At 42.3% G+C, this 18,271-nt stretch overlaps 1 protein-coding gene across 1 annotated transcript in view; it reads right to left on the bottom strand.

Annotated features, from left to right (window-relative positions):
- GMPR (guanosine monophosphate reductase) overlaps positions 1-18,271 on the bottom strand; it is a 72,357-nt gene that overhangs the window by 33,430 nt on the left and 20,656 nt on the right. The window contains exons 3-4 of the mRNA XM_006860801.1: positions 14,678-14,761; positions 9,292-9,465 (exon numbers count right to left, since the gene is read on the bottom strand). Coding sequence (XP_006860863.1) covers positions 9,292-9,465; positions 14,678-14,761 — 258 coding nt within the window. The remainder of the gene's footprint in view (positions 1-9,291; positions 9,466-14,677; positions 14,762-18,271) is intronic.

Raw genomic sequence — 18,271 nt, forward strand, 5'->3', positions numbered from 1 at the left:
GTAAGTCTGCCTCCTGGCTGCCAGCTCTCAATTCCTCTCTTTCCATGAATTTAGTGTCCTCAGCTGTTCCTCTCTCCATGTCCCCTTCTCTGTCTCCATTGTTTTTGTCTTCTTTCACATTGTAATTGTTTTGATCATAGACAGACCTCCCAGGCTTCTGAATTCATTATTGTAGTTTTTTTACCACTTTTCCTGTGTTTTTATTCTTCTTGGTGTCATACTTAGATACGACTTTTTTATTTCTGTCAGTGGACTCCAAAAGGGGAATAATTAGATAAATTATAGCCATCCGTATGTTTTGTTTTGTTTGAAAGTCTGGTTTAATGCCATGGCAAGATACTTCAATACTTTCAGGAAAATATTAGGGGAAAGAGAGGAAATAATAACACATTTATAATTTTTGTATAAGTGCATTATACATAGAAAAAACAAAATGTTAAAAATTATGCCTACAAGCAGGACTTATTTAATTTTTATCAATTTTCGTTAAAGTTTTCTGGATCTCAGTTTCTACAATGGTAGCTGTGGGTCGGAATCGACTTGACGGCACTTAACAACAATGAACATGCATTACTTTTTGAATGCAATAAAGACACATAGAACAAAATGTTTGCCAATTTGACATTTTTTAAATGTATAACTCAGGGACACTGACTACACTCATCATGGTATAGAACCATCACCACCATTCCTTTTCAAAATAATTCCACCACCCTTAATAGAGAAAGAGCCTGCACTGCTAAGAGGCAGTTCAAACCCACCAGCCACTCCAAGGAAGAAAGATGAGGCTCAGCTGTTCCAAGGGGGAAAGATGCTCCCATAAAGATTTGCAGTCTCAGAAACCCTCTGGAGCCATTCTACTTGTTCTATAGGGTTGTTAGGAGTCACAATCAACTTGACAGTAGTTGACTTTGGCTTTATTAACAAACACTCAGTGCCCTAAGCAATGACTCCCTCTTCACCCCCTTTTCTCACTCCTGAACATGAATTACTTTTATAACTTATAGTGGGCTTTTTTCTCTTATGTGTAAGCCCCAACTTGAATTCTGAATTTAACAGGAACTTGAGAAACAGGATTCCAAACTCTCCTTCTCTCCCACTTGTTGACAAGCTAAAAACAAAGAAACAAGACCTAGAGACAGCACTCTAAGTTCCTTTCCATTGTGGACTCTTCCCCGCCCCCCAATCTGGTGCTGCCTACTAATCATTCTATTTTACTTAACAGTAGGGGGCCTACTTGGAGACAAATAAATGAATTATAGGCAGTTCATGAAAGTTCTAAGGAGCTCTGGTAGCATAGTGGTTATGAATCAGGCTACGAACCCAACCACAAGGTCAGCAGTTCAAAACTACCAGCTGTTCCGTGGGAGAAAGATGAGGCTTTCTGCTCTCATAAAGATTTACAGCCTTGGAAACCCTGTACAGAGTTGCTATGAGTCAGAACTGACTCCATGGCACATAACAACAACAACATGAAAGTTCTACCACAAGTAACCCCAGAAGGTCAAAGTGAGACTGGAGGCATTAGGAAGGCAATGTTGTTGTAAAGTGCCCCGGACTCATAGAGACCCTGTATAGGATTTCCCCAAGGAGTGGCCAGTGGGTTTGAACCACCAATCTTTGTTAGAAGTCCAATGCTTATCCTATGGCGCCACACCAGAACTGCACGGAAGGAGATAGTGTTTAGTAATGAAGAGGTTTGTGCCTAGGGTTCCCGGCTCCGCTCTGCTACCTGTGTGTGACTCAGTCAGTGGTGAGGTATAGAGGATGTGGCTGTGTGGAAAAACCCCAGAGGGATCTGGAAATGGCTCAACAAGCATGTTGGATGTTGGGAGAGAACTGGTACATTTCCACTGACAGAAATAACAGTTGCATGTAAGTTTGATAACAAGAAGAACAAAAATACAGGAAAAGTGGTAAAAAATCAGAAATTAATAATAATAATAAACAGGTATACAGTCAGGCTCTCAAGAAAGTGCTGGCCTACCCTCTGGGGTGTGATATTATGGGGGTAGGGATGGGCTTGTCAGGGGTGATTAAAGTAGGAGTTTGCTTTATCTTGGAACGAGGCACCTTGTGTGTGTGGAACGAATACGAGATTGTCAGAATTTGCCCTCATGCAGCAGAACATCTGCAGCAGAACATCTGGAACCGTCACTTGGACTTTCAGTCACAATCATTTCTTGTGCTGGCCTCACACAGACACAATAAAAGGCAAGCTAGGCTCCAGGCATGAGGCTTGTGTGGTGGCTCATTGTCAGAATTCCACCTATCCACGCAGGAAACTCAGGCTCAACTCCCTGCCAAGGTAACCACTATCTGCCGGAGTATATGCATGTATTGCTGTGATGCCGAACACATTTCAGCAGAGATTCCATACTGAGCTGGACTAGGAAATCTAAAGTAAGAAAGGCCTGGTAATCCACTTTGAAAATCAGCCAGTATAGACCCTGTAGATCAGTATACACAGTATATACCCTATAGATCACAGGGACCTGATCTGCAATGAATCGTGAGATAGCACAGGGCAGCATTTTGTTCTCTTGTGTATGTATTGCCATGAGTCAGGGACCAGTATGATGGTAGCTAACAAGAACAACAACATCAACAACAGAAGGTAATGGAAATATCTCTCCACCTAGCTGTTTCTACAGGAACCATGGAGTGGCAGACACTGTCAAGGCAACTATCCTTCAAAGCACATTCTGTTTACTATGTGACGCTCAGGAACAACTGTTATCTGAGTCCCTAAGGCCATCCACCGCACTCCACTACAATTCTAATCCATACCACTTCCAGAAGAGGGCAGTGAACTGAAAACGTAGGTAGTGTAGCTGGAAAGATGGTCATTACCCAGAACACATCCTTTAGACTATCCCCCCCACATCTGTATGACCCCACATCTGTACATGATAACGAAGAAGAGCGTTTGACTCTCTGGGAAGAGCGTGACAGTAGGAGGCTTATCCATATGGCCCAGAACTTGGTCTAATCAGGACTGCAAGAGAAAGAATGCAGGCAGGTGAATAAGCTAGCCACCTGGATGCCAGAAAGTTCTGTAGCTGTTCCCACAGCTGCCCAGAATCAGCCAGCAGATCAGTCAGTGCTGACTGGCACTGCCCTAAGGGGGCGCAGACCGCAGTTTTTAACCTCCTCAGAACACATTAGGTCTCATAAACCTACCTCTCAGCATAGGTCAGAAAGAAATCAGTGGATCAAATTCACTTCCCAGAACCAGCAGGAGGGTCTCCTCATCCTAGCCAGCCTGAGCAGGGTCACAGGAGAGTTGTAGTGGTCCTAGTGTAGAGCACAGGCCCTGGCCTCAGGCTAACCCCCCTTTTCCCTCTTATGAACCCTATGATCCCCTCGCTGAGACTGTACCCATATCAGTAACAAGGATAATACCACTTGCCTCAAAGATTTGCTATTACTGAAAGAGAAGTACCTAGTACATGTTAATACCCTTTTCCATAGTACCTGTACTTGTTGTTAAGTGCCATGGAGTCCATTCTGACTCATAGTGAACCTGTATAGAGTTTCCAAGGAGTGGCTGGTGAGCTTGAACTACCTACCTTGCAGTTTGATCTGACCTTGCAGTCCAATGCATAAACCAGTGCCACACCAGGACTCCACAGTACCTAGAATGCACTAAAAAATATATTTTCCTATGTAGCTAGTTGCCTCTATGAACAACTGCCACCTTTGCCATGAGACCAGAAGTCTCATGGTTCCCAGCTACCATTACTAAACATTTTGATCAAGGATTCTATAGTAAAATCCTGATCAAAAGGGGGGAAATGCAGAATAGAATGTCAAATGCTCACAGACTCCATACTTTTTGGAGCCATGGAGACTGGATGAATCTTTGAAACTATTGCCCTGAGGTCATCTTTAAACATCAGATCACAAATAACCCCTGAAGTCTTCTTAGAACAAAAATAATTTAACTTATTAGTTAATTTCTTTGTTGTTGTACATCTCAGACATATTTATTTCACTCCTGTTATGCCATGAATTCATAGGGAATGGGTTTTAGCAATTTGGGTGCCTTCCTATTGGTTCTCACAAAGTGCGCCTCTCTTGGGAGAGCAGACTGGCCCTTTAGTTGAATCCAGGTACACCTCTTTGGTTTCCTTCTTTTTCCGATCATTTTTCTTCACTTCAGAAAGTTATCTCAGTTCATAGAGTGCTGAATAAACTCAGTGCTCACATTAATTCTCTTGGTAAGAATCTTGCCCTTAACTTGCTTGTTCACAGCAATGCCAACTGTTCCATCACATTGTAGACTCTTTCAATGTTGCCATGGTAACATGTGTGGGGCATCCCCGATTGGAACTGTCCCTATTCTCTTGATATCCACAATATACTGCCTTTCTTGTAGATTTGCATATATACGACCAAAGGAACGACCCATGTTTTCTAAAAGGCATGGAGAACATCTAGCGGGCACCTTGCCTCTTTCTCTTTCTGTATGTTGTTTTTGTGGATTACTGCAAGATGGTGGTTCCAGCTAAAAAATATTAACTAATTTTAAAAAGGTCTGCCTTGAGCATGAAGCTCTTTCAATAACTATTTACATACATGGTATCAAACTAACAACAGCAACTCAAAAGATGAGATCGGAACCTTAGAGGTTAATGGAGGAGGAACAACTCAGAAAAGGAGGGTGAGAATGACTGTATACCTAGAGGAATGCAATCAGTGTCACTGAAACCTACATGGTGAAACTGACGAATTGGTATATACCAATGGGTATATACAGTTTGCTGTGTATATTCTCAGAACAACAAAATACACATACACAAACCATTTCCATTCATTTTCTTCTTTCCTTTCCCAAAGGCAAGAGGCACCTAGTCATATGATCTGCTATAGTCTCCTATCAGTCACCACGTCCAACGGACCCTTTCTTGCCAAGGATGCGCTCCAAAAATCCAGCTGGAGACTATAACTCTCTGGGGGGAGGGGGGGTCAGCTTTCTGTTCCCTCTTCCATATGTTCAGAGAGAAAAAAATTACCATAAGGATTCTGTGGCAAAAGATTTATTTGGAACCTCATGACTTGATGCAATGCAGGTCCATGATAGAAAATAATGTCACCACCTTCTAATACAAGTGCAAAAAAAGATCAACTTCTCCACTTCAGAACTGAAAGCTAGAATTAATTACACATACATTGTTCAAGAATTAATTGTTAGCCCTAAAGTTAATAAGGACAAAGCTCTGGTATGGGTGTTGCATTGTGTCCCTCCAAATGGTAAGTTCAAGTCCTAATGCCGGGTATCTCTGAGTGTGACATTATTTGAAAATCATCTTTGCAGGTGTGATTAGTTAAGCTAATGTGAGTTCATACTGGAGTAGGAAAGGCCCTGATCCAATATGACAAGTGGTTCTAAAAAAATAGATGAATAGACTTCCTCACCATTTGGGAGTCAAGGAGATTTTAACATAAAACAGACTGTTCCAAATAAAGAAAATATTAATAAATGACATGGTAATGTCAAAGAAATTTAAGATATCTGCACATCAATTTTTTTAAAAAGAAAAAATCATAAAGATTTAGTAAATTAACACAATAGAAATGAAAATGAAAAGAAAATTAACTCAGTGCAAAAAACTATGTGGAACAAAGAAACTAGCAGCATCACATACACACAAAAACACAGCAAAATAACAGCAATCAGTTCATACCTATCAATAATTACATTGAATATAAATGGATTACATGCACCAGCAAGAGACTGAGAGAGCAGAATGGATAAGAAAACAGGACCCCCATCCTCCAACAGACTGTCTACAAGAGATACATCAAAAAGATGGAGACAGCCTAAATGCCCATGAATGGAAGAATGGTGAATGGTCAAACCAACTTTGGTACACACACACAATGGGATACTACAAAACGCTGAAGAATAATGATGAATCTGTGAAACACCTCACAACATTGATGAACCTGGAGTGAAATTACTCACCCACAAAAGGACAAATATTATATTTGATCACTTGTAAACAGTTAAGAAAAGGTTTTCTTAATAAAATAAACAATCTATGATGGTCACGGGGGAGGAAGAAAGGGAAAATTATTCATGGGCTAGAGTGCAGACATATATAAACATGGGTGACAAGGCAGGCAATAAACAGCAAGACAGAGGTTAGCAGAGAAAAGATAAAGGTAGCAGAAAACACAGGGAGGGAAACAATAGTTAAAGTGAATAGAGGTAAATACTGTTAACTGATAGTACATGGAGGGGATTGAAGTCATTGTAATGAAGCAAAGAATATGATCTGATGGATGTAAAACTGATGATCTACTCTGTAAACCTTCATTCAATTCACAAGAAAAATTAAAGAAAAAAAAAGATGAATAGCTACAAGAGACAGAGAGTTTCAGAGGGAAGACAAGAAGAAAGAGGCAGACATTAGAGTGATTTTTACCATAAATTCTGAGAAGCTGAAAGAGAAGCTGAAAGAGGCAAGAGTAGGTCCCCTAGAGCCTTCAGAGAGATCATGGCCCTGCTGATACAAAGAACTGGATTTCTAGCCTCCCTTCAGAAGTGTGAGATGCTAAATGTCATTTAGTATTAGACACATGGTTTGTGGTAATTTGTAACTTGTACTTGGTACAAGTGGTAATTTGTATTTGGCGTGGTAGCGTAGGATCAGCACTGGACTAAGAACCACAAGATCAGCAGTTCAAACCCACCAGCTGCTCCACAGAAACCCTATACAGGGTCACCCTATGAATCGGAATTGACTCAACAGCAATTAACAACCATAGGCATGTTAGCATGTCTCAGTGGGAAGCACGGGGTAACAGGGAGAGCTTGGATTTTGCATTCACATCAACCTGGCTTCAAATCCCTGCTTTGCTTCAGTGTTGGTGTGGCCTTTTGAGAATTCCAAAATGTAAGAACAAAACTAGAATACTGAAGAGACTTTATCAGTGGTAAATTCATATAACAGTCTGTGGGTGAAAGAACTTAACTTTATCCAAAGAATTCGGTCTTCCTCTTTGATCCTTTAGAAATAACTTCAACAGCCTTAGAATTTACCCAATAATTAAAGTGTCTTTGTTATTTAAGAAGGCTCCAGACCACACCTGAAGTTTTATGTTAATTAGGTGACTCAGGTGGGGGCTGGCAAGGACAGACAGAAAGACTCAGCATGTGATATGGGGTACCTCAGAGTCACATGATTAAAACATTTCATCACTTTTAAGAAAGATAAGGTGCCAACATCCTGTGATCAAGATTTTAATGATTCAATACATCATATCTACAAAATGAGGCCCCCCCCCAGTAAAAGTTTTGGACATGGAAGTTCCATGGGCTTCCTGCTTGACCAAAGGCATTGATGCACACAGCACAGACTTTAGGACACGAATATTCTGAGTTGGGAACCCTCAAGACTTAGCCCTATGTATTTGTATTCTTTTTATGCCAAACTGAGACAGTAACGGTTAGTACAGCTTTCCTGACTTCTGTGTTGCCCTAGAGAACTGCCAAACCCAAGGAAACAATGGGAGCCAGCAGCTCAGAAGTGAAAGACACTGAGGACCCCTGAGCTTAGAGTCAACACCCTGAGGTGGTAGAGGAAAACCCCAAATATGTAACCAGTAGGTCAGAAGTGAGGAGGACTCCCATGTTTATGGTGCCATGAGGAGTCCAAGCTTGCAGCTGGCGTCAGGTCTTGGGTAGACTTGGTAGTCTGTAGGTCTGCACCCTTTTTAACCTGTGAACTCTGACCCAGATCAGAGTGGTTAGGGTCAGGAAGGAGTGCTTCATGTGTAGCTCATGTCAGAACAGAAGGGCAACAGAATGGGGAGCAGAACGGATCATAAATTATTGGGATTTATTAACATATATTTGGCATCAGAGAAATGGAGTCTTGATTTTTACCACAGATAGTTCCTACTCTTTAAAGAAAGACATTGTAAAGAATAGAGATGAAAACCTGGAACATGCCAGGGACTCAGTAAATGGTATAAAAAACACAGTGAAGCTGGTAGCACTATTATGCAGGGTAAGATGAATTTTGCTGCTCTTCCTCTCACCCCCAATCTCGTGAACTGGTACAGCTGGTTGATGGGGCAATGCTTGATCCTCTCTTCCCATGTGATAGGAAAGCAACAGAATATTCTATCTCTTTTTCCCCAGCAGTAACTGATACAGAGCATGGTGGTTCTGTAGGATAAGCACTGGACTGTGAACCACAACGTCAGCAGTTCAAGTCCACCAGCTGCTTTATGAGAGAGAATAATGAGGTGATCTGCTCCCACAAAGATTTACAGCCTTTACTGGCAAATTTTATGCCCCCCACCCGCCCCCAAAATAGGATCACTATGAGTTAGAGCAGACTGGATGGCACTTAACAACAGTAGCTACACAGTCTAACTAGTGAAGGTGCTAACTATCAGGGAAATACAGCATCAAGGAACGAAAGCCCTGGCTAAAACAGCACAGCAAGTGATTTGCAATCATGCATTGATTGGCTGTTGTGAAATGTTCTTGTTGTCAAGTTTATCTCTTCGATCAGACTTTTCTCCTACCAAATAGGAATGGGGCATGGGGCATGTCATTGCTGTTTCTGTGAGCCGCTGAGTTGGTTCCAACTCATAACGACCTCGTATAGGGTTTTTGTGGCGGTAAGCCTTTACAGAGACAGAAAGCTTCATCTTTCTCTTGCAGCTGGTGGCACAAACTGTCGACCTTGAGGTTAACAGTCCAATGCATAACCCACAGTTTTCTAGGAGTAGGCATAGAAAATGTAAGATTGTCAAATGAAAAGTAAAGCTGATGATCTTGTCTGTTATCCTTCACTCAATTCACAACGAAATGTTAAAAAAAAAAAAAAATTCCCAACTAAAATAAAGTCCAAACACAGATGACTTTCCTAGTGAATTTTACTAAAAAAAAAAAAAAATGAATAAAATAAAAAAGAGGTCTTGTGTAGCAAAAAATAAACAAAGAAATAAAGGTAAAACTGAAACTCAGTTATATATTTTCAATTTTAAAAATCACCTTTTGTTAAGAGAAGTGATACAGAGTCACGTGATAAAACATTTCATCATATTTAACAACAATAAGGTGCCAACACCCTGTGATTCAGATTTTCATTTTTTTTATAGAGAATGAGTTACCCAATCTTACACAGTTGTTGTCCTTTCCCTTATTGGCTTAGCTAGTCTTCAATAAGAAGGCACCAGAAGCTCTGAAGAGACTATAGCTCACCCCCAAAGCACTGAAAATTCCCTCAGGTCTTCCCCACATGGAGTCTGTCCCACTATACCTACCATGATGGTATGTTCTGGAAATTTGGCTCGGACAAGTTTCACAAACTCCACAAAATGTTCCGAATACCCATTGGCCACATCTAGGCAAATGAACTTGACCTGAGGCACAGCTTCCAGGACATTGCTCATCTTTTCCAAATCATTCTGCCCGCTGCCCGAACTCACTGCAACATGCTGTACCAAAATAAACAGAGACGGACAGACATCAGTGATAATGTTCAGAAGTCAGAACCAACTCTTCACCTATCCTGGGTGCAATACAATAAAGCTTTGATGTTCATCCTGATCACACACACAGTAGATCTGCTCAAAAAACATACAACAGTCAAGGCAACAGAGACTCACTCGCTAAATCTAAACTTAGATTCTGTCATATTCTTCATCATTAAACTGCATATATCCTTATACCTGGAGCTTAGCCACAGAATCATTCCTGTAAACATATTCTTTAATACGCTGGAAACCTGGTCCTAGGCTTTTAATTTTCTCAAACTCTCTAGGTGCAATTCTGACATGGTGTGGTGTAGTGAATTATACTATATGTCTCTTCTAAACTTAGTCTTTGTAACTCCCACAAAAAGCCTCTTCTCCTGATGGGTTTGGATAAGAGACAGCAGTTGAAGATGCTGATAAGATATGATTCAGTAGAGAATGACTGTTAACAGAGCTAATAGTGATTGTAAAAACTTGGCATTCTAATGACAGGATTGGTCAATTTTGGTTGGGTTTAAAAAACTCTGGTAGCATAGTGGTTATGAATCGGGCTGCTAATCTCATGGTCAGCAGTTTGAAACTACCAGCTGTTCTGCAGGAGAAAGATGAGGCTTTCTACTCCCATAAAGATTTAAGCCTTGGAAACCTTGTACAGGGTCGCTATGAGTCAGAACAGACTCCACGGCACATAACAACAACAACATCTCAGAAGCAGGAAGGGGGATGGCACTACCATCAAGGAAGAAGAGCCAGAAGTGGACTGTGTCCTTGGACCCCAGAGGTCCTTGTGCATTGACCCTCCTTGGCACAGGGACAGGAAGCTGCAACACTGGAGCAGCAGTAGCAGAACCAAGACCCTGAGCATCTAAAAGTGATGGCCTTCTCGGTCCATGGAGCAAATTAAGCTGAGTGTCTTGGGCAAAAGGCTCATTGCAGAGTGAGGTGCTTCCAGGCACTTAACTGGGAGCTAGTTGTGCTGACCCAAGGAACTACAGCTGAGTACCTTTTGGCTGAGGTATGTGATAGAGTGGAGTGTCCTTTTGGCATTTATTGTTGTTAAGTGCCATCGAGTAGGTTTTGACTCATAGAGACCCTATGGAGGGTTTCAAGGTGCACCAACATTGTGGTTCAAACCTACCTTGCAGTCTAGCACATTCACCCACAATGCCATACCAGGACTCCTTTGGCATTTATTTGGTGGTGTTGTTAAGTGCTGTCGAGTCAATTCCGACCCATTGAGACCCTGTGTAGGGTTTCCAAGGAGCAGCTGGTGAGCTTGAACCACCAACCTTGCAGTTCAAACGACTTTGAAGTCTGATGCATGAGCCCACAGTGCCACACCAGGACAACCCTAAAAGAGCTTTGTAACATTGCTGAGCAGTGCAGAGGCCAGGCTGAGGGTCAAATGACACAGAAGAGAGGGTGTCCTGAACATTTTTTGACCCTGCATTGTAACCTTTTAGCTTCCCTGGTGGCGGAGGTGGTGGTGATGTGCCGTGGAGTTGGTTCCGACTCATAGCGACCCTGTACAGGGTTTCTGAGGTTGTAAATCTTTACGGGAGCAGAACACCTCATCTTTCTTCCACAGAACAGCTGATAGTGTTCAACTGCTGACCTTGAGGTTAGCAGACCACTTTGTAACAACTACATATAAGCCTATAACTTGAATTCTATGTGGCCATTGCAATTAATTATAAAACCTAAATGAGAAGACAAGCGAGCTGTGAGAGGGATAGTTGGTGGCAGTCCTTACACACAGGGAGCTTTTAGTGTGTCAAACCAATTAGATTCAAGGAAGGTTAACAGGAAATATGGGAAGAACAGAAACAGGATGAATAAGATTAAGGCCAATGAACTTCTTCACCCTAAAGCTATGGTGTTCATCCTGAGCGCCTTGTTTGAGGACTGGAAGGAGATGTCTAAAACTCCTGAGAAAACGCTTTCTTATTTTCATTTTTACTTCCAATAGAACAGCTTATACAAAGACCTCTAATTCTCTGTTTCACTTTTGTTGTTGTTAAGTGCTGTTGAGTGGGTTCTGACTCATAGCAACCCCGATAGGGTTTCTGCAGAGCGGCTGGTGAGTTTGAACTGCTGACCTTGCTGTTCAAACTGACCTTGCAGTCCTGCACTTAACCTACTATGCCACACCAGAAGTCCTCTGTTTAGTTAAAGACAGAAAATTTCCCAATGCATAAGGCAAATCAAATCTAAAATGATCTTAAATTGTACTGTATGTATTTTACATTTAAATCAACACACCCTCCTAAGTGTTGTTGTTGTGATTGTAGAACAACTTTATACCATACTGCTTTCAAGCCTACACTTGAACATTGTTTGTTGTTACCATGCTTTAATTGTGTGTGAATTTTGATTCATGAAAAGGTAGTTTTGGAGATAAAATAATTCTGGGATAATAGTAAAACTTTCATTTGTCTTTGCCCTATTGTGTTCAGATGACTGATAGATATCTTCACCCTCTTTTCTTCTTCCCCATAAGCTTAGAGAAATTTGAGGAATAATGATTGTTGTTATACCTTCGTTTTCTTAAAGGGAAACTTTGGTAATGCATTGTTAATTGGACTCTTAGCCTTCATTATTCCCTTTCTCCACAAATGAGAGACTAATTATAACGGGAAATCATAAAACTCTCTCAGTGGCGTTGCGAGCAGCTTAGCAATCTGGAGTTCCACTAAATTTTAACAGAGATGAACAGGAAAACAAAAAAATGAGGCTGTCAGCTCCTGTAAAGATTTATCGTCTGGGACACCCTCCATAGGGTTGCTAGGAGTCAGAACTGACTCGGTAGCAGTGGGGCTGAGTTTGATTTTGGGGGGAAGACTACTAATAATCGGGAAAGGATAAACCAGAACCAAAGCAAGCCCACTTCCTTCAAGTCAATACCAATTGATAGCAGCCCTACAGGACACAGTAGAACTGCTCTATAGAGTTTCCAAGACTAAATCTTGAGCAGACAGCCTCATCATCCTTCCTTTGTGGAGCAGACGGTGGGTTCTAACCACCGGCCTTTTGGTTAGCAGCTCTTGCTTAACCCACTGCACCACCCAGAGTTCTGGAAAGATTGACTACACCGAGAAAATTGAAGTGTGCATGCATCACGTTTATAGCTACATTTCTGTGATTTTTAGGAATTACCAAACCCATACAGTCAACATCAGGTCATTCCAACTCATGCAGCCCTCTAGGACACAGTAGAACTGCCCCATAGGATTTCCAAGTTATAAAACTTTATAGAAGCAAACTACTGTATCTTCTTCCGTGGGATGGCTGGTGGATTGGCAGTGCAGTGAGTTGCTTTAAAGGATTCTTCTACCCATAGTCTTTGTAACTCGCACCAAACAACATTTTTCATCCAGTGGGTTAGGCTTCCTAGCCTATGGAGCAAGTAAAGCTGAGTGCCTTTGGGCAAGAGACTTGCTTGCAAAGTGGATGTCTCTAGGCACTTAAGGAGCCTGGAAAAGCATGTGTGTCATGCAGAGAAACTTCTCTGCTGGTACTGGCTCAAAAACCACTGGAATATGCAGAGAGCCAAGTCAGGCAAGCTGTATCGGGATTTGGTGTTGTTAAAACTGTCCAGTTCTTTTTGTTTGTTTGTTTTTAACTAATTAACATTCTATATTGTTGTTAAGTGCCTTCTAGTTGGTTCCAACCCATAGTGACCCTATATAGGGTTTCCGAAGAGCAGCTGGTGAGCTTGAACCACCAACCTTGCAGTTCAAATGGCTTTGCAGTCTGGTGCATTAACCCGCAGTGCCACACCAGGACTCCCTAACAGGCTATCAATTCATATAATTATATAATATAAATATTTAACATGCTACACAATTAATCCAGATTCCTGGTATGGCCCTATGGGCTAATACGCTGGACTACAAAGTCACTTTGAAACACAAGGTTGGCCACTCAAGCTCAGCAGCTGCTCCTCAGAAACCTTATACAGGGTCACTATGGGTCGGAACCGACTCGACGGCACTTAACAACAACATGCAATTAATCCATCTGAAGTGCCAACTTCAATGGTCTTGAGTGAATTCAGAGTTGTGTATCCATCACCACGGTCTATTTCAGAACATTTTCATCATCCCATATCCTTCATCAGTCAGTCCTCATGCCTACCCCCAACCTCTGACATCCAGTTATCAACTGTCTCCATGGATTTGTCTGCTCTAGATATTTCACTTAAATGGAATTATGTCTAGCTTCCTTCATGCAGCACAATGTTTCTAAGATTCCTCCATGTCAGAGCATGTATCATGACTCCATTCCTTTCTGTGACAACATAATAACCTATAGTAAGAGCACACCACATTTTACCTCTTCCTTTATTCATTCATGGACACTTGAGTGGTTTCCACATGTGACTATTGTGACTAATGCGGCAATGAACACCAGTGTACAAGGTTTTGCATGGGCTTACAGTTTCATTTCTCTTGAATATATACCTAGGAATTACTGAGTTATATTCAACACGCTCTGATATTAATCTTTTGAGGAACTACCAGAGTACTGTCTGAAGCAGCTGCTCCATTTTACAATCCCACCAACAATGTCTGAGGGTTCCAATGTCTCCACATCCTCAGTATTTGTTATTATCTGTCCTCATGATTATAGCCATTTTAGTAGGTATATTTTGGTGTGGTGCTGTGGGTTAATGCGCTGGACCTCAAGATCAGTTTGAACCGCAAGGTTGGAGGTCCAAGCTTACCAGTCACTCCTTAGATACCCTATCCAGGGTCCCTGTGAGTCAGAACTGACTCACCAGCACTTAGCAACAACAACATACAGAATATAGGAGTCCTGGGTAAGCATTGGGCTTCTAACCAAAAGGGCTGTGATTCGAACCCACTAACCCCTCTACAGGAGAAAGATGAGGCTGTCTACTCCTGTTTATGGTTTCGGAAACCCTAGGAAGCAGTTCTCCTCAGTCCTACAGTGTTGCTATGAGTCACAGTCGACTCACTGCCAGTGAGTTTTTATATAGGATGGGTTTTATCAGCTATAGTGGTATAGAACTGGGGCCCAATATTTCTTCCCTGCTGGTCCCTTTTAGAACTGTGTGTGTTTATCTCCTGCCAATTTAAACCCTTTGATAAACTTGGGGCCCCTCTACCCCTGGAACCATTTGCAATTTGTAACCAGGCTATAGTCATACCTTCAGGCATTCTGGGTGCTTCTTGGCAAAAAGCTTCCAGTCATCCAGGGAGTAATGCTTATGAATGGCTGTAAACATGCAGTGCTAGGAAACAAAACAGCGTCATTAAGAGGAGAAGCCAGGTGAGCCCTCTCTCCCTTGCCCATATGGTAGTTGTGATCCAACAGAATAAAAGCATTCGTGTGTCCTGCCATTCACGCTTAATTTGCTTTGAATATGCTCTTAGCAGCCAAAAACAGACAAAACTGTATCCAGTGCAATTATAGAAGGAAACTGCTTGCCACACTAATCGGATTAGATGATGCTGCATTCAGAACTCTGAGACTCTGCCAGGAGGCAGGGATAGAGGAGAGGGATAGAAAGAGATCTCAGATCTCCATCCCTTCCCACCCCAGCTCCTGTCTACACCTGACTCAGGCCAAAGGCAGCACAGATAGTGATACAAGGCCCCCTTCGGGTCAGCGGTTCAAACTCACCAGCCGCTACTTGGAAACCCTATACAGGATCGCTGTGAGTAGGAACCCACTTGATGCCATTTAACAACATCAACAACCCAAAAGAATCTGAACTTGTACCTAAAGATTTTTTCTTATGCTCACAACTGTAGGGTTTACAGAACTGTGCCCAAAGAAGTTGGTCTTTGTCCTGGATTCCTGAGATACAACCTCTCTATCCTTGGACTTTTCCCAGGGATTCAAGCGTCTTTGATGAGGTCTCCAGACCACATCTGAGGTTCATGCTAATAAGGTGATTTAGGACAGGGCTGGCCAGGCCACAAAGACAACCACGTGACACATAGACTTATAGACACATGAACTCAGACCCTCTGTGAGCTTCCTGGCTGGTGAAAGACATCGATGTAAGTGGAGGGAAACACATCCTGTGGGATGTGAAAATTCCACTTTGGGAGCCCCCAGACCTGGCCCGGTGTGTCTCTTCATCCACATCCATTTTGCTATAATAAAACTGTAACCCATGTGTTCTGTGAATCATTGTAGAGAACTATGAAACCGGAGGAATCAAGGGAGCCTGCAGGTCAGAAATGGGGTGGGAGGGAGGACACGGGGGACCCCCAAGTTTACAAGCTGGCATCCCAAAGGGATAGTGGGGAGACCTCAAGTTTGTAATCAGCAGGTTAGAAGTGAAGGTAGAGTGAGAACTCCAAGCTGGTGCTGGAGTCTGGGGTCTTAGGCCAGGGGTGGGGAACATCTGGCCCACGGACCATCTAAGTCCCGGGGAATCATTTAGTCTGGCTCTGCCAAGGCAACTGCAGCCATCACTTTTTTGTTGCTTTGAAGTGCTGTCAAGTCTGTTCTGACTCATAGCAACTCTGTATAGGGTTTCCTAGATGCAGCTGGTGAGTTTGAACTACCAATCTTGTGGTTCAAACCAACCTTGTGGTCCAGTGTTTTATCCCACAGTGCCACTCCAGGACTTCAGCCATCACATTAGGGTGAGTTTATTAAATGCTTAATCAAATATAGCAGGCTAATTTTTAATGATGTTATAAATCATGGCAGAATAACAGATGCCCCACCCCTGTGAGCTCTGACCCAGCATCAGGTGGTTGGGGTCAGAGAAGGAGGTGCTACACGTACAGCTGGTGTCAGAACAGAAGTGCAACACAGGGGAACAGAATGGATCATAAACTGATTTGATTGATCTTTACACTTGGGTGTCAAGAAAACTGGGATTAGGATTTATTCAGATAGCCACTTAAATCTTGCTAAGAACTAAACCCATCTGGCAGTTGGTATTCTTGAGAGAAGGGAATTATATAAATTATAGTCCTAAAGCTATGACAATCGGCCCACCCAGCATTTACTGAGTACCTACTTTGTACAAGGAGCCCTGGTGGTGCTGTGGGTTAGGCACTGGGCTCTTAGCCACAAAATTGGCAGTTTGAGCCCACCAGTTGCTCCTCAGGAGAAAGACTGACAGTCTCGGAAACCCTCCATAAGGTCACGATGAGTCAGAATCACCTCAGCGGCAGTGAGTTTGATTTGGGGTTTAATATTTAGTGCAAGCACTTTGCATGTAAAAGAGGGATTCAAAAAGTGTGTGGAAAATTCCATTCTCTTTTCAGTCCATTTTCCATGAACTTTATGAAACCCTCTCATATTTCTTTCAACGTTAACAACAGTGTTGCACAACATTTCGAGTGTCACTGGAACACAACAAAATTAAATTGGTGGACTAGTAAAAGGTGAAGCGTTCAGGCTTCTTCCCCTGTACAAACTCCCTTAGCATCTCAGGGTCTGCCTAAATCCTTGTCTACAATTTCCCATTCTCGACTTCTATGACTAGACTACTTTCCATTCACTCTTGAAACCTAGAGACAGAAAATGCCTTGTGTGTTCACACATGCTTACACCTCAGCACACACTGTCTCTCTGATAGAAAATCTTTCCTGCAAAAATGAGGAGTGGCAAGTTCTTGAGTCCCTGGGTGGTGCTGACCATTAAGTACTTGATTACTAACCAAAAGGTTGGAAGTATCAGTCCACCCAGAGGCACCTGGGATCTACATCTGGAAAATCAGCCGTGAAAACCCCTATGGAAAGAGTATGACTCGGACACACATGGGGATCCCTATGTGTTGCAATTGACTTGCCAACAGCTGGTTGACTGTTAATAATCTGAGATTTTAATTAACCAAGCAAATTATTGCTCCCTGAGTTCACCTGCTTTTACATTAGTAAATAATTCTTTAGAAGCAACAAGTGATCATAGAACAGACCTGGGAAGACATGAAGTGGGGCAAAAAAAAAACCCAAAAAACAAACGGGTTCCTTTCACAGTTAATTTATTAGCCTGCGGTCCAAAGCTTGGTGTTGGCTGTGGAATTAGACAGGCCACCTCCTAACTGCATTTTTGAGTACATAATTTGTTTGAAAATCTTTTCCTTCTAATCACTGGCTAATAATGAATCCCGATGCTCCTGCGGTTAGCCTTGCTGCTCACAGTGAGACGCTCTTGCCACTAATTGGATTTGTCTTTTCACTTGGCAAACATGTCATCCCCCGGGCACATCCCGGCACACTCTGTGTCTAAGATAGGTAAGACACTGTGCATCCACACACCATTGTCTGAGATGAGGTTCCTGTCCACAAAGGGCTTTTCCTTAATTTCCCCCAAGGCCAGGATACTAGCAACTTCGCACATTAGGAAACTACACTGGATATTGGGTCATGGGGACACTCTTCTGCCTTGAGCTTATACTGTTGACTCTCAGTGTGAGTTAAGAAGAGAACCCCTGGGTCTGGGAATTAAGCAATTTGGGTTTGGATCTTGATTCTGTCTCTACCTGGTTGAGTGTCCTGGGGCAAATCACCTCTCCTCTCTCTGAGCTGCAGTTCCCTCATCTATAAAAGGAACCTATTTTGGGGGGCTATAACAATAATTAAGAGATATAGGATATCCAGTGTTTGGCACATAGAGGCTCAATAAATATTTTCTATGTCATCATGAATGAGCATGGGTGGAGGAATTATCACCTTATATGTGGAAGTTTTTGTTGTTATGTGCCGTGGAGTCGGTTCTGACTCATAGCAACGCTGTACAGGGTTTCTGAGGCTGTACATTTTTTTTTTTT

The sequence above is a fragment of the Chrysochloris asiatica genome, unplaced genomic scaffold, assembly GCF_000296735.1.
Source record: "Chrysochloris asiatica unplaced genomic scaffold, ChrAsi1.0 scaffold00040, whole genome shotgun sequence".
NCBI lineage: Eukaryota > Metazoa > Chordata > Mammalia > Afrosoricida > Chrysochloridae > Chrysochloris > Chrysochloris asiatica.